Source organism: Rhinichthys klamathensis, unplaced genomic scaffold, assembly GCF_029890125.1.
Source record: "Rhinichthys klamathensis goyatoka isolate OS25496 unplaced genomic scaffold, OSU_Roscu_1.1 h1tg000042l_1, whole genome shotgun sequence".
Taxonomy (NCBI): Eukaryota; Metazoa; Chordata; class Actinopteri; order Cypriniformes; family Leuciscidae; genus Rhinichthys; species Rhinichthys klamathensis.
In genome coordinates this window covers 4,825,532-4,840,389 of record NW_026606589.1, presented here as the reverse complement: position 1 = coordinate 4,840,389, position 14,858 = coordinate 4,825,532, and the positions used below count along the sequence as shown (strand labels likewise).

The window sequence follows — 14,858 nt, the reverse complement described above, 5'->3', positions numbered from 1 at the left end:
TTCTTCATGCAGAAATGAATGCCATTTAATATGATGTGTTTACAATACAGCTGTTAAAATGCTAGAAAGAATGTAAGAACTTACTGAAATCGTAACTGTGACGTTGTCATGCATAACCACACAATTAGTGCTAACACACTCTCCACAGCACTGACCAGGAATAAATTGGTACTCCTGATTCTATAGGAAAAGAGGAGAAATTTATATCTAACAGGGCATTGTGTTCTTTTAAAGCTGTCTTTGTTTATTATTCACATGTATAACCCAACTGAGCTAGTCTTCATTACAGGCATAAATAGACCTCTATACCTCCGGACAGTTATAGTTGCAATCAGCTATCACACACTCAGGAGAAATAAGTTTTGTTTCAGGGTCTACATTCCAACCACAGTGACAAAGTGTACAAGGATCATCACTTGGTATAGGTGAGCCAGGCTAGAGAGGAAAATAGTGAGAGGGAATAAGTGTGCACGTAAGTTGTTTAGATATTTTATAAGCTATTTATTTATACACAAAAAAAATCTAATTTTACCTGATACACTGTGGTATTATGGACACAAACTTCCGTGGGTGCTGTAAAGAATAAGAAATGAATTGAGTGCAAACCTGTGCATTGCATAATACCAAAACAGTAAATTATCATTCATTGAGAACTATTTTTTATACTGACAGCAAACAAACTCTGGACAGCAGTTATCTGGAGTTACACTGAAGGATGGTATAAAGCCCAGTGGACATTGTAGTGTGGGAATAGGGCACAGATTTATATCGCAACCTGTAGAAAATATATAAAACATTTTTGTTTAGGATTTCATTTTAGATGTACAGACATTTCTACAATAAATGTTTAGACCACAAATGTGCTGCTTAACTTTTACAAGTCAAAGAGGCTCATCAGTTGAAAACCAGTTTAACATTAAATATATACAAAATATATAGATGAAATATATAAAACTAAAAATATATAAAACGCAAAGTACTTAAATTAATTGTTATATGTAATATTTGTTGTGTTCAGATCACTTACTGCATTCATAGATCTCACAGCAGTCAATTGTTTTGTTGACAAGCACTTGTCCAGGCTTATCACAAGTAACAGGTGGTGAAACAGGACAAGTAACAGGCTGGCAAAGGACCCTCAGTGTTTCACTCTCACACTGACACATTTGACATCCACTCTGCCAAGTATCATTGGGCTGCAAAACCAATAAAACTGGTCAGGTTCAGCCCGTTTGCGTTAGCTTGCTGACATGTTATTATTAAATATGATTGATTAATTAATTACTAATCCAAAAGTACTTATCCAATGCAATGTAAGTTGCTTTGGATAAAAAAGCGTGTCAAATGTAAACATGCTAATTTAATTTTGATTTTCTTGTTTTTCTGCTGAAATGGAGGGTCAATCATGGGCCTACTGATGATACAACCTATGAAACAAAGGACCAAGTTATTTAAAGTAGGATGTACCTGTCTTGGTGGATCAAGAGCATCACACTTAGGCCCAAAGGTTGTAGTTGTTACTTCTGTGTTTGTATTAGTTGTGGATATTAATGTGACAGGTTGTTTTGTGCCTATTGTTGATGTGCTAGAATATGTGGTTGTTTCAGGAGAAATGGATGGTGATGGAGAGGTTCCACAAGATGTTGAAATCTTCACGATATCACAAGTTGCATTACAGTGTGCAGTAAAGCACCAACCAAAGCCATCAGTAACATTATAAATGATATCACCTGTAAAAGACAGAAGTTACACAATTTTATACTGTCTCTCAAATATTCAATAATAATAATAAAAAAATATATATATATATACAACATACTGTATATAAATACTATATATATATATATATATATATACGAGAAGTATTTGTACCTGATTGAAAATGTGTCCCATTCACAAGACAACAAACAATAGAAGAGGTTGAGAATAGAGAGGATTCTGAAGTCACAGGAAGGGTAAAATATGGTGGTGTTTGTGTAATGGGAGCAATTGAGGTCTCCATAGATGTGGATGAGTAAAAAACGTTTGTAGTGGTAATTGCTGAACTGGTTGATTTGGTTGTTTCGAATGAGGTTTCCTCTTCTAAAGTGGATGTTGCTGTAGTTGTTGGTTGGCCAGTTGATATCACCTTCGGAGGCCTGGTGGTTGACAAAGGTGTCTGAGATGTGGTCAATTCGTTTTCAGTTACAGTCTCAGTTGTTGTTACTTCTCCAGTTGTTTGAGTAGCTGTAGAGGATTTTGAAGTTGTGTAGACACTGCTTGGAGATGATGTTTCTGTAGGTGGCTGGACAGTGGTGCTTCCCTCCTCGACAAGGACAGTGGTGGATGGGATGGCTGGTGTAGTGGTTGAAAGAGTTGTTTCAGCTTTGACTGGTTTTGTTGTTGAAGAAAGACCCTGAGTGCTAACCTCATTTCCAGTGGACGATTCAACAATCACTGTTGTTGACACAAGTGTAGTGACTGGCACAGCAGTTGTCTTTGTTAGCGTTGTTGATTGCATGGATGTAACGACTGGTAGTGAAGTTTGTGTCACTGGGAGAGATGTGCTTGTGGATGTCGACGTTTCAGATGATGTGGCTGTTAACTCTTCTAAAGTGGTCGTGGCTGTAGTTGTTGGTAGGCTTGACTGACCAGTTGTTACCACCTTTGGCGGCCTGGTGCTGGACAAAGGTGTCTGAGATGTAGTCAATTCGTTCTCAGTTACAGTCTCAGTTGTTGTTACTTCTCCAGTTGTTTGAGTAGCTGTAGAGGATTTTGAAGTTGTGTAGACACTGCTTGGAGATGATGTTTCTGTAGGTGGCTGGACAGTGGTGCTTCCCTCCTCGACAAGGACAGTGGTGGATGGGATGGCTGGTGTAGTGGTTGAAAGAGTTGTTTCAGCTTTGACTGGTTTTGTTGTTGAAGAAAGACCCTGAGTGCTAACCTCATTTCCAGTGGACGATTCAACAATCACTGTTGTTGACACAAGTGTAGTGACTGGCACAGCAGTTGTCTTTGTTAGCGTTGTTGATTGCATGGATGTAACGACTGGTAGTGAAGTTTGTGTCACTGGGAGAGATGTGCTTGTGGATGTCGACGTTTCAGATGATGTGGCTGTTAACTCTTCTAAAGTGGTCGTGGCTGTAGTTGTTGGTAGGCTTGACTGACCAGTTGTTACCACCTTTGGCGGCCTGGTGGTGGACAAAGGTGTCTGAGATGTGGTCAATTCGTTCTCAGTTACAGTCTCAGTTGTTGTTACTTCTCCAGTTGTTTGAGTAGCTGTAGATGATTTTGAAGTTGTGTGAACACCGCTTGGAGATGATGCCTCTGTAGGTTGCTGGACAGTGGTGCTTCCCTCCTTGACAAGGACAGTGGTGGATGGGATGGCTGGTGTGGTGGTTGAAAGAGTTGTTTCAGCTTTGATTGGTTTTGTTGTTGAAGAAAGACCCTGAGTGCTAACCTCATACCCAGTGGACGATTCAACACTCACTGTTGTTGACACAAGTGTACTGACTGGCACATTAGTAGTCTTTGTTAGCGTTGATGGTTGAGTGGATGTAACGACTGGTAGTGAAGTTTGTGTCACTGGGAGAGATGTGCTTGTGGATGTCGACGTTTCAGATGATGTAGCTGTTAACTCTTCTAAAGTGGTCGTGGCTGTAGTTGTTGGTAGGCTTGACTGACCAGTTGTTACCACCTTTGGCGGCCTGGTGCTGGACAAAGGTGTCTGAGATGTGGTCAATTCGTTCTCAGTTACAGTCTCAGTTGTTGTTACTTCTCCAGTTGTTTGAGTAGCTGTAGATGATTTTGAAGTTGTGTAGTCACTGATTGGAGATGATGTTTCTGTGGGTGGCTGGACAGTGGTGCTTCCCTCCTCGACAAGGACAGTGGTGGTTGGGATGGCTGGTGTGGTGGTTGAAAGAGTTGTTTCAGCTTTGACTGGTTTTGTTGTTGAAGAAAGACCCTGAGTGCTAACCTCATTCCCAGTGGACGATTCAACACTCAGTGTTGTTGACAAAAGTGCAGTGACTGGCACAGCAGTTGTCTTTGTTAGCGTTGTTGGTTGTGTGGATGTAACGACTGGTAGTGAAGTTTGTGTCACTGGGAGAGATGTGCTGGTGGATGTCGACGTTTCAGATGATGTAGCTGTTAACTCTTCTAAAGTGGTCGTGGCTGTAGTTGTTGGTAGGCTTGTTTGACCAGTTGTTACCACCTTTGGCGGCCTGGTGGTGGACAAAGGTGTCTGAGATGTGGTCAATTCATTCTCAGTTACCGTCTCAGTTGTTGTTATTTCTCCAGTTGTTTGAGTAGCTGTAGATGATTTTGAAGTTGTGTAGACACTGCTTTGAGATGATGTCTCTGTAGGTGGCTGGACAGTGGTGCTTCCCTCCTCGACAAGGACAGTCGTGGATGGGATGGCTGGTGTGGTTGTTGAAAGAGTTGTTTCAGCTTTTACTGGTTTTGTTGTTGAAGAAAGACCCTGAGTGCTAACCTCATACCCAGTGGATGATTCAACACTCACTGTTGTTGACATAAGTGTACTGACTGGCACAGCAGTTGTCTTTGTTAGAGTTGTTGGTTGAGTGGATGTAACGACTGGTAGTGAAGTTTGTGTCACTGGGAGAGATGTGCTTGTGGATGTCGACGTTTCAGATGATGTAGCTGTTAACTCTTCTAAAGTGGTCGTGGCTGTAGTTGTTGGTAGGCTTGATTGACCAGTGGTTACCACCTTTGGTGGCCTGGTGCTGGACAAAGGTGTCTGAGATGTGGTCAATTCGTTCTCAGTTACAGTCTCAGTTGTTGTTACTTCTCCAGTTGTTTGAGGAGCTGTAGATGATTTTGAAGTTGTGTAGACACTGCTTGGAGATGATGTTTCTGTAGGTGGCTGGACAGTGGTGCTTCCCTCCTCGACAAGGACAGTGGTGGATGGGATGGCTGGTGTGGTGGTTGAAAGAGTTGTTTCAGCTTTCAATGGTTTTGTTGTTGAAGAAAGACCCTGAGTGCTAACCTCATACCCAGTGGAGGATTCAACACTCACTGTTGTTGACACAAGTGTAGTGACTGGCACAGCAGTTGTCTTTGTTAGCGTTGTTGGTTGAGTGGATGTAATGACTGGTAGTGAAGTTTGTGTCACTAGGAGAGATGTACTTGTGGATGTCGACGTTTCAGATGATGTAGCTGTTAACTCTTCTAAAGTGGTCGTGGCTGTAGTTGTTGGTAGGCTTGATTGACCAGTTGTTACCACCTTTGGTGGCCTGGTGGTGGACAAAGGTGTCTGAGATGTGGTCAATTCATTCTCAGTTACCGTCTCAGTTGTTGTTATTTCTCCAGTTGTTTGAGTAGCTGTAGATGATTTTGAAGTTGTGTAGACACTGCTTGGAGATGATGTCTCTGTAGGTGGCTGGACAGTGGTGCTTCCCTCCTCGACAAGGACAGTCGTGGATGGGATGGCTGGTGTGGTGGTTGAAAGAGTTGTTTCAGCTTTCACTGGTTTTGTTGTTGAAGAAAGACCCTGAGTGCTAACCTCATACCCAGTGGAGGATTCAACACTCACTGTTGTTGACACAAGTGTACTGACTGGCACAGCAGTTGTCTTTGTTAGCGTTGTTGGTTGACTGGATGTAACGACTGGTAGCGAAGTTTGTGTCACTGGGAGAGATGTACTTGTGGATGTCGACGTTTCAGATGATGTAGCTGTTAACTCTTCTAAAGTGGTCGTGGCTGTAGTTGTTGGTAGGCTTGATTGACCAGTTGTTACCACCTTTGGCGGCCTGGTGCTGGACAAAGGTGTCTGAGATGTGGTCAATTCGTTCTCAGTTACAGTTTCAGTTGTTGTTACTTCTCCAGTTGTTTGAGTAGCTGTAGATGATTTTGAAGTTGTGTAGACACTGCTTGGAGATGATGTCTCTGTAGGTGGCTGGACAGTGGTGCTTCCCTCCTCGACAAGGACAGTCGTGGATGGGATGGCTGGTGTGGTGGTTGAAAGAGTTGTTTCAGCTTTCACTGGTTTTGTTGTTGAAGAAAGACCCTGAGTGCTAACCTCATACCCAGTGGACGATTCAACACTCACTGTTGTTGACACAAGTGTACTGACTGGCACAGCAGTTGTCTTTGTTAGCGTTGTTGGCTGCGTGGATGTAACGACTGGTAGTGAAGTTTGTGTCACTGGGAGAGATGTGCTAGTGGATGTCGACGTTTCAGATGATGTAGCTGTGAACTCTTCTAAAGTGGTTGTGGCTGTAGTTGTTGGTAGACTTGTTTGACCAGTTGTTACCACCTTTGGCGGCCTGGTGGTGGACAAAGGTTTCTGAGATGTGGTCAATTCGTTCTCAGTTACAGTCTCAGTTGTTGTTACTTCTCCAGTTGTTTGAGTAGCTGTAGATGATTTTGAAGTTGTGTAGACACTGCTTGGAGATGATGTTTCTGTAGGTGGCTGGACAGTGGTGCTTCCCTCCTCGACAAGGAGAGTGGTGGATGGGATGGCTGGTGTGGTGGTTGAAAGAGTTGTTTCAGCTTTCACTGGTTTTGTTGTTGAAGAAAGACCCTGAGTGCTAACCTCATACCCAGTGGACGATTCAACACTCACTGTTGTTGACACAAGTGTACTGACTGGCACAGCAGTTGTCTTTGTTAGCGTTGTTGGTTGCGTGGATGTAACGACTGATAGTGAAGTTTGTGTCACTGGGAGAGATGTGCTTGTGGATGTCAACGTTTCAGATGATGTAGCTGTTAACTCTTCTAAAGTGGTCGTGGCTGTAGTTGTTGGTAGGGTTGACTGACCAGTTGTTACCACCTTTGGCGGCCTGGTGCTGGACAAAGGTGTCTGAGATGTGGTCAATTCATTCTCAGTTACAGTCTCAGTTGTTGTTACTTCTCCAGTTGTTTGAGTAGCTGTAGAGGATTTTGAAGTTGTGTAGACACTGCTTGGAGATGAGGTCTCTGTAGGTGGCAGGACAGTGGTGCTTCCCTCCTCAACAAGGACAGTGGTGGATAGGATGGCTGGCGTGGTGGTTGAAAGAGTTGTTTCAGCTTTGACTGGTTTTGTTGTTGAAGAAAGACCCTGAGTGCTAACCTCATTCCCAGTGGACGATTCAACCCTCACTGTTGTTGACACAAGTGCAGTGACTGGCACATTAGTAGTCTTTGTTAGCGTTGTTGGTTGCGTGGATGTAACGACTGGTAGTGAAGTTTGTGTCACTGGGAGAGATGTGCTGGTGGATTTCGACGTTTCAGATGATGTGGCTGTTAACTCTTCTAAAGTGGTCGTGGCTGTAGTTGTTGGTAGGCTTGACTGACCAGTTGTTACCACCTTTGGCGGCCTGGTGGTGGACAAAGGTTTCTGAGATGTGGTCAATTCGTTCTCAGTTACAGTCTCAGTTGTTGTTATTTCTCCAGTTGTTTGAGTAGCTGTAGATGATTTTGAAGTTGTGTAGACACTGCTTGGAGATGATGTCTCTGTAGGTGGCTGGACAGTGGTGCTTCCCTCCTCGACAAGGACAGTCGTGGATGGGATGGCTAGTGTGGTTGTTGAAAGAGTTGTTTCAGCTTTGACTGGTTTTGTTGTTGAAGAAAGACCCTGAGTGCTAACCTCATACCCAGTGGATGATTCAACACTCACTGTTGTTGACACAAGTGTACTGACTGGCACAGCAAATGTCTTTGTTAGCGTTGTTGGTTGAGTGGATGTAACGACTGGTAGTGAAGTTTGTGTCACTGGGAGAGATGTGCTAGTGGATGTCAACGTTTCAGATGATGTAGCTGTTAACTCTTCTAAAGTGGTTGTGGCTGTAGTTGTTGGTAGGCTTGATTGACCAGTGGTTACCACCTTTGGTGGCCTGGTGCTGGACAAAGGTGTCTGAGATGTGGTCAATTCGTTCTCAGTTACAGTTTCAGTTGTTGTTACTTCTCCAGTTGTTTGAGTAGCTGTAGATGATTTTGAAGTTGTGTAGACACTGCTTGGAGATGATGTTTCTGTAGGTGGCTGGACAGTGGTGCTTCCCTCCTCGACAAGGACAGTGGTGGATGGGATGGCTGGTGTGGTGGTTGAATGAGTTGTTTCAGCTTTCACTGGTTTTGTTGTTGAAGAAAGACCCTGAGTGCTAACCTCATACCCAGTGGAGGATTCAACACTCACTGTTGTTGACACAAGTGTAGTGACTGGCACAGCAGTTGTCTTTGTTAGCGTTGTTGGTTGAGTGGATGTAACGACTGGTAGTGAAGTTTGTGTCACTAGGAGAGATGTACTTGTGGATGTCGACGTTTCAGATGATGTAGCTGTTAACTCTTCTAAAGTGGTCGTGGCTGTAGTTGTTGGTAGGCTTAATTGACCAGTTGTTACCACCTTTGGTGGCCTGGTGGTGGACAAAGGTGTCTGAGGTGTGGTCAATTCATTCTCAGTTACCGTCTCAGTTGTTGTTATTTCTCCAGTTGTTTGAGTAGCTGTAGATGATTTTGAAGTTGTGTAGACACTGCTTGGAGATGATGTTTCTGTAGGTGGCTGGACAGTCGTGCTTCCCTCCTCGACAAGGACAGTGGTGGATGGGATGGCTGGTGTAGTGGTTGAAAGAGTTGTTTCAGCTTTCACTGCTTTTGTTGTTGAAGAAAGACCCTGAGTGCTAACCTCATACCCAGTGGACGATTCAACACTCACTGTTGTTGACACAAGTGTACTGACTGGCACAGCAGTTGTCTTTGTTAGCGTTGTTGGCTGCGTGGATGTAACGACTGGTAGTGAAGTTTGTGTCACTGGGAGAGATGTGCTAGTGGATGTCGACGTTTCAGATGATGTAGCTGTGAACTCTTCTAAAGTGGTTGTGGCTGTAGTTGTTGGTAGACTTGTTTGACCAGTTGTTACCACCTTTGGCGGCCTGGTGGTGGACAAAGGTTTCTGAGATGTGGTCAATTCGTTCTCAGTTACAGTCTCAGTTGTTGTTACTTCTCCAGTTGTTTGAGTAGCTGTAGATGATTTTGAAGTTGTGTAGACACTGCTTGGAGATGATGTTTCTGTAGGTGGCTGGACAGTGGTGCTTCCCTCCTCAACAAGGAGAGTGGTGGATGGGATGGCTGGTGTGGTGGTTGAAAGAGTTGTTTCAGCTTTCACTGGTTTTGTTGTTGAAGAAAGACCCTGAGTGCTAACCTCATACCCAGTGGACGATTCAACACTCACTGTTGTTGACACAAGTGTACTGACTGGCACAGCAGTTGTCTTTGTTAGCGTTGTTGGTTGCGTGGATGTAACGACTGATAGTGAAGTTTGTGTCACTGGGAGAGATGTGCTTGTGGATGTCAACGTTTCAGATGATGTAGCTGTTAACTCTTCTAAAGTGGTCGTGGCTGTAGTTGTTGGTAGGGTTGACTGACCAGTTGTTACCACCTTTGGCGGCCTGGTGCTGGACAAAGGTGTCTGAGATGTGGTCAATTCATTCTCAGTTACAGTCTCAGTTGTTGTTACTTCTCCAGTTGTTTGAGTAGCTGTAGAGGATTTTGAAGTTGTGTAGACACTGCTTGGAGATGAGGTCTCTGTAGGTGGCAGGACAGTGGTGCTTTCCTCCTCAACAATGACAGTGGTGGATAGGATGGCTGGCGTGGTGGTTGAAAGAGTTGTTTCAGCTTTGACTGGTTTTGTTGTTGAAGAAAGACCCTGAGTGCTAACCTCATTCCCAGTGGACGATTCAACACTCACTGTTGTTGACACAAGTGCAGTGACTGGCACATTAGTAGTCTTTGTTAGCGTTGTTGGTTGCGTGGATGTAACGACTGGTAGTGAAGTTTGTGTCACTGGGAGAGATGTGCTGGTGGATTTCGACGTTTCAGATGATGTGGCTGTTAACTCTTCTAAAGTGGTCGTGGCTGTAGTTGTTGGTAGGCTTGACTGACCAGTTGTTACCACCTTTGGCGGCCTGGTGGTGGACAAAGGTTTCTGAGATGTGGTCAATTCGTTCTCAGTTACAGTCTCAGTTGTTGTTATTTCTCCAGTTGTTTGAGTAGCTGTAGATGATTTTGAAGTTGTGTAGACACTGCTTGGAGATGATGTCTCTGTAGGTGGCTGGACAGTGGTGCTTCCCTCCTCGACAAGGACAGTCGTGGATGGGATGGCTAGTGTGGTTGTTGAAAGAGTTGTTTCAGCTTTGACTGGTTTTGTTGTTGAAGAAAGACCCTGAGTGCTAACCTCATACCCAGTGGATGATTCAACACTCACTGTTGTTGACACAAGTGTACTGACTGGCACAGCAAATGTCTTTGTTAGCGTTGTTGGTTGAGTGGATGTAACGACTGGTAGTGAAGTTTGTGTCACTGGGAGAGATGTGCTAGTGGATGTCGACGTTTCAGATGATGTAGCTGTTAACTCTTCTAAAGTGGTTGTGGCTGTAGTTGTTGGTAGGCTTGATTGACCAGTGGTTACCACCTTTGGTGGCCTGGTGCTGGACAAAGGTGTCTGAGATGTGGTCAATTCGTTCTCAGTTACAGTTTCAGTTGTTGTTACTTCTCCAGTTGTTTGAGTAGCTGTAGATGATTTTGAAGTTGTGTAGACACTGCTTGGAGATGATGTTTCTGTAGGTGGCTGGACAGTGGTGCTTCCCTCCTCGACAAGGACAGTGGTGGATGGGATGGCTGGTGTGGTGGTTGAATGAGTTGTTTCAGCTTTCACTGGTTTTGTTGTTGAAGAAAGACCCTGAGTGCTAACCTCATACCCAGTGGAGGATTCAACACTCACTGTTGTTGACACAAGTGTAGTGACTGGCACAGCAGTTGTCTTTGTTAGCGTTGTTGGTTGAGTGGATGTAACGACTGGTAGTGAAGTTTGTGTCACTAGGAGAGATGTACTTGTGGATGTCGACGTTTCAGATGATGTAGCTGTTAACTCTTCTAAAGTGGTCGTGGCTGTAGTTGTTGGTAGGCTTGATTGACCAGTTGTTACCACCTTTGGTGGCCTGGTGGTGGACAAAGGTGTCTGAGGTGTGGTCAATTCATTCTCAGTTACCGTCTCAGTTGTTGTTATTTCTCCAGTTGTTTGAGTAGCTGTAGATGATTTTGAAGTTGTGTAGACACTGCTTGGAGATGATGTCTCTGTAGGTGGCTGGACAGTGGTGCTTCCCTCCTCGACAAGGACAGTCGTGGATGGGATGGCTGGTGTGGTGGTTGAAAGAGTTGTTTCAGCTTTCACTGGTTTTGTTGTTGAAGAAAGACCCTGAGTGCTAACCTCATACCCAGTGGAGGATTCAACACTCACTGTTGTTGACACAAGTGTACTGACTGGCACAGCAGTTGTCTTTGTTAGCGTTGTTGGTTGACTGGATGTAACGACTGGTAGTGAAGTTTGTGTCACTGGGATAGATGTACTTGTGGATGTCAACGTTTCAGATGATGTAGCTGTTAACTCTTCTAAAGTGGTCGTGGCTGTAGTTGTTGGTAGACTTGTTTGAACAGTTGTTACCACCTTTGGCGGCCTGGTGGTGGACAAAGGTGTCTGAGATGTGGTCAATTCGTTCTCAGTTACAGTCTCAGTTGTTGTTACTTCTCCAGTTGTTTGAGTAGCTGTAGATGATTTTGAAGTTGTGTAGACACTGCTTGGAGATGATGTTTCTGTAGGTGGCTGGACAGTGGTGCTTCCCTCCACGACAAGGAGAGTGGTGGATAGGATGGCTGGTGTGGTGGTTGAAAGAGTTGTTTCAGCTTTCACTGGTTTTGTTGTTGAAGAAAGACCCTGAGTGCTAACCTCATACCCAGTGGACGATTCAACACTCACTGTTGTTGACACAAGTGTACTGACTGGCACAGCAGTTGTCTTTGTTAGCGTTGTTGGCTGCGTGGATGTAACGACTGGTAGTGAAGTTTGTGTCACTGGGAGAGATGTGCTTGTGGATGATGACGTTTCAGATGATGTAGCTGTTAACTCTTCTAAAGTGGTCGTGGCTGTAGTTGTTGGTAGGCTTGATTGACCAGTTGTTACCACCTTTGGCGGCCTGGTGCTGGACAAAGGTGTCTGAGATGTGGTCAATTCGTTCTCAGTTACAGTCTCAGTTGTTGTTACTTCTCCAGTTGTTTGAGTAGCTGTAGATGATTTTGAAGTTGTGTAGACACTGCTTGGAGATGATGTCTCTGTAGGTGGCTGGACAGTGGTGCTTCCCTCCTCGACAAGGAGAGTGGTGGATGGGATGGCTGGTGTAGTGGTTGAAAGAGTTGTTTCAGCTTTGACTGGTTTTGTTGTTGAAGAAAGACCCTGAGTGCTAACCTCATACCCAGTGGATGATTCAACACTCACTGTTGTTGACACAAGTGTAGTGATTGGCACAGCAGTTGTCTTTGTTAGCGTTGTTGGCTGCGTGGATGTAACGACTGGTAGTGAAGTTTGTGTCACTGGGAGAGATGTGCTTGTGGATGTCGATGTTTCAGATGATGTAGCTGTTAACTCTTCTAAAGTGGTCGTGGCTGTAGTTGTTGGTAGGCTTGATTGACCAGTTGTTACCACCTTTGGCGGCCTGGTGCTGGACAAAGGTGTCTGAGATGTGGTCAATTCGTTCTCAGTTACAGTCTCAGTTGTTGTTACTTCTCCAGTTGTTTGAGTAGCTGTAGATGATTTTGAAGTTGTGTAGACACTGCTTGGAGATGATGTATCTGTAGGTGGCTGGACAGTGGTGCTTCCCTCCTCGACAAGGAGAGTGGTGGATGGGATGGCTGGTGTGGTGGTTGAAAGAGTTGTTTCAGCTTTCACTGGTTTTGTTGTTGAAGAAAGACCCTGAGTGCTAACCTCATACCCAGTGGACGATTCAATACTCACTGTTGTTGACACAAGTGTACTGACTGGCACAGCAGTTGTCTTTGTTAGCGTTGTTGGTTGCGTGGATGTAACGACTGATAGTGAAGTTTGTGTCACTGAGAGAGATGTGCTTGTGGATGTCGACGTTTCAGATGATGTAGCTGTTAACTCTTCTAAAGTGGTCGTGGCTGTAGTTGTTGGTAGGCTTGACTGACCAGTTGTTACCACCTTTGGCGGCCTGGTGGTGGACAAAGGTGTCTGAGATGTGGTCAATTCGTTCTCAGTTACAGTCTCAGTTGTTGTTACTTCTCCAGTTGTTTGAGTAGCTGTAGATGATTTTGAAGTTGTGTAGACACTGCTTGGAGATGATGTTTCTGTAGATGGCTGGACAGTGGTGCTTCCCTCCTCGACAAGGAGAGTGGTGGATGGGATGGCTGGTGTGGTGGTTGAAAGAGTTGTTTCAGCTTTCACTGGTTTTGTAGTTGAAGAAAGACCCTGAGTGCTAACCTCATACCCAGTGGACGATTCAACACTCACTGTTGTTGACACAAGTGTACTGACTGGCACAGCAGTTGTCTTTGTTAGCGTTGTTGGCTGCGTGGATGTAACGGCTGGTACTGAAGTTTGTGTCACTGGGAGAGATGTGCTTGTGGATGATGATGTTTCAGATGATGTAGCTGTTAACTCTTCTAAAGTGGTCGTGGCTGTAGTTGTTGGTAGGCTTGATTGACCAGTTGTTACCACCTTTGGCGGCCTGGTGCTGGACAAAGGTGTCTGAGATGTGGTCAATTCGTTCTCAGTTACAGGCTCAGTTGTTGTTACTTCTCCAGTTGTTTGAGTAGCTGTAGATGATTTTGAAGTTGTGTAGACACTGCTTGGAGATGATGTCTCTGTAGGTGGCTGGACAGTGGTGCTTCCCTCCTCGACAAGGAGAGTGGTGGATGGGATGGCTGGTGTAGTGGTTGAAAGAGTTGTTTCAGCTTTGACTGGTTTTGTTGTTGAGGAAAGACCCTGAGTGCTAACCTCATACCCAGTGGATGATTCAACACTCACTGTTGTTGACACAAGTGTAGTGATTGGCACAGCAGTTGTCTTTGTTAGCGTTGTTGGCTGCGTAGATGTAACGACTGGTAGTGAAGTTTGTGTCACTGGGAGAGATGTGCTTGTGGATGTCGATGTTTCAGATGATGTAGCTGTTAACTCTTCTAAAGTGGTCGTGGCTGTAGTTGTTGGTAGGCTTGATTGACCAGTTGTTACCACCTTTGGCGGCCTGGTGGTGGACAAAGACGTCTGAGATGTGGTCAATTCGTTCTCAGTTACAGTCTCAGTTGTTGTTACTTCTCCAGTTGTTTGAGTAACTGTAGATGATTTTGAAGTTGTGTAGACACTGCTTGGAGATGATGTCTCTGTAGGTGGCTGGACAGTGGTGCTTCCCTCCTCAACAAGGACAGTAGTGGATGAGATGGCTGGTGTGGTGGTTGAAAGTGTTGTTTCAGCCTTGAATGGTTTTGTTGTTGAAGAAAGACCCGTAGTGCTAACCTCATACCCAGTGGACGATTCAATACTCACTGTTGTAGACACAAGTGCCGTGACTGGCACAGCAGTTGCCTTTGTTAGCGTTGTTGGTTGCATGGATGTAACAACTGGTAGTGTGGTTTGTGTAATTGTGAGGGATGTGCTTGTAGATGGTGATGTTTTAGATAACGTGGTAAATTCATACTCAGTGGTTTGATCTCCAGTCGTCTGAAGTGTGGACACAGATTGTGATTCTGTGGAAAGTGTTGTCCACACTTTACCAGTGACTGTTGGAAGTGTTTTTGTAATGGGTGCAATTGAGGTTTTTGATGTTACTGTACTTTGTGTCTCTATGGAACTTTCAGTGTCCGTTGTTCTCTTTGCTGTTGTTGATAAGGACAGTGTTGATGTTTGATCTGATGATGTTGAAGGCTTTGAAGTTACATATACCAGTTGTTCAGTTGAATGTTTAATTTCTGCAGTAGAAGCAGTTAAAATAACTTCAGTTGTTGGTCCGCTTGTCAATTGTTCTGGCTTGTTGGATGTAGATAAAACCTCAAGAGTTGTGGTTGTTTCTTTTTCAGTTTCCGGTGAAGTGTATTCTGTG

The 14,858-nt window shown here is 44.5% G+C and overlaps 1 protein-coding gene across 1 annotated transcript in view; it reads right to left on the bottom strand.

Annotated features, from left to right (window-relative positions):
• LOC130082243 (mucin-2) overlaps positions 1 to 14,858 on the bottom strand; it is a 28,287-nt gene that overhangs the window by 1,477 nt on the left and 11,952 nt on the right. Inside the window, exons 30-36 of the mRNA XM_056247011.1 lie at positions 1,873 to 14,853; positions 1,468 to 1,730; positions 1,028 to 1,196; positions 671 to 775; positions 533 to 573; positions 310 to 435; positions 85 to 180 (exon numbers count right to left, since the gene is read on the bottom strand). Coding sequence (XP_056102986.1) covers positions 85 to 180; positions 310 to 435; positions 533 to 573; positions 671 to 775; positions 1,028 to 1,196; positions 1,468 to 1,730; positions 1,873 to 14,853 — 13,781 coding nt within the window. The remainder of the gene's footprint in view (positions 1 to 84; positions 181 to 309; positions 436 to 532; positions 574 to 670; positions 776 to 1,027; positions 1,197 to 1,467; positions 1,731 to 1,872; positions 14,854 to 14,858) is intronic.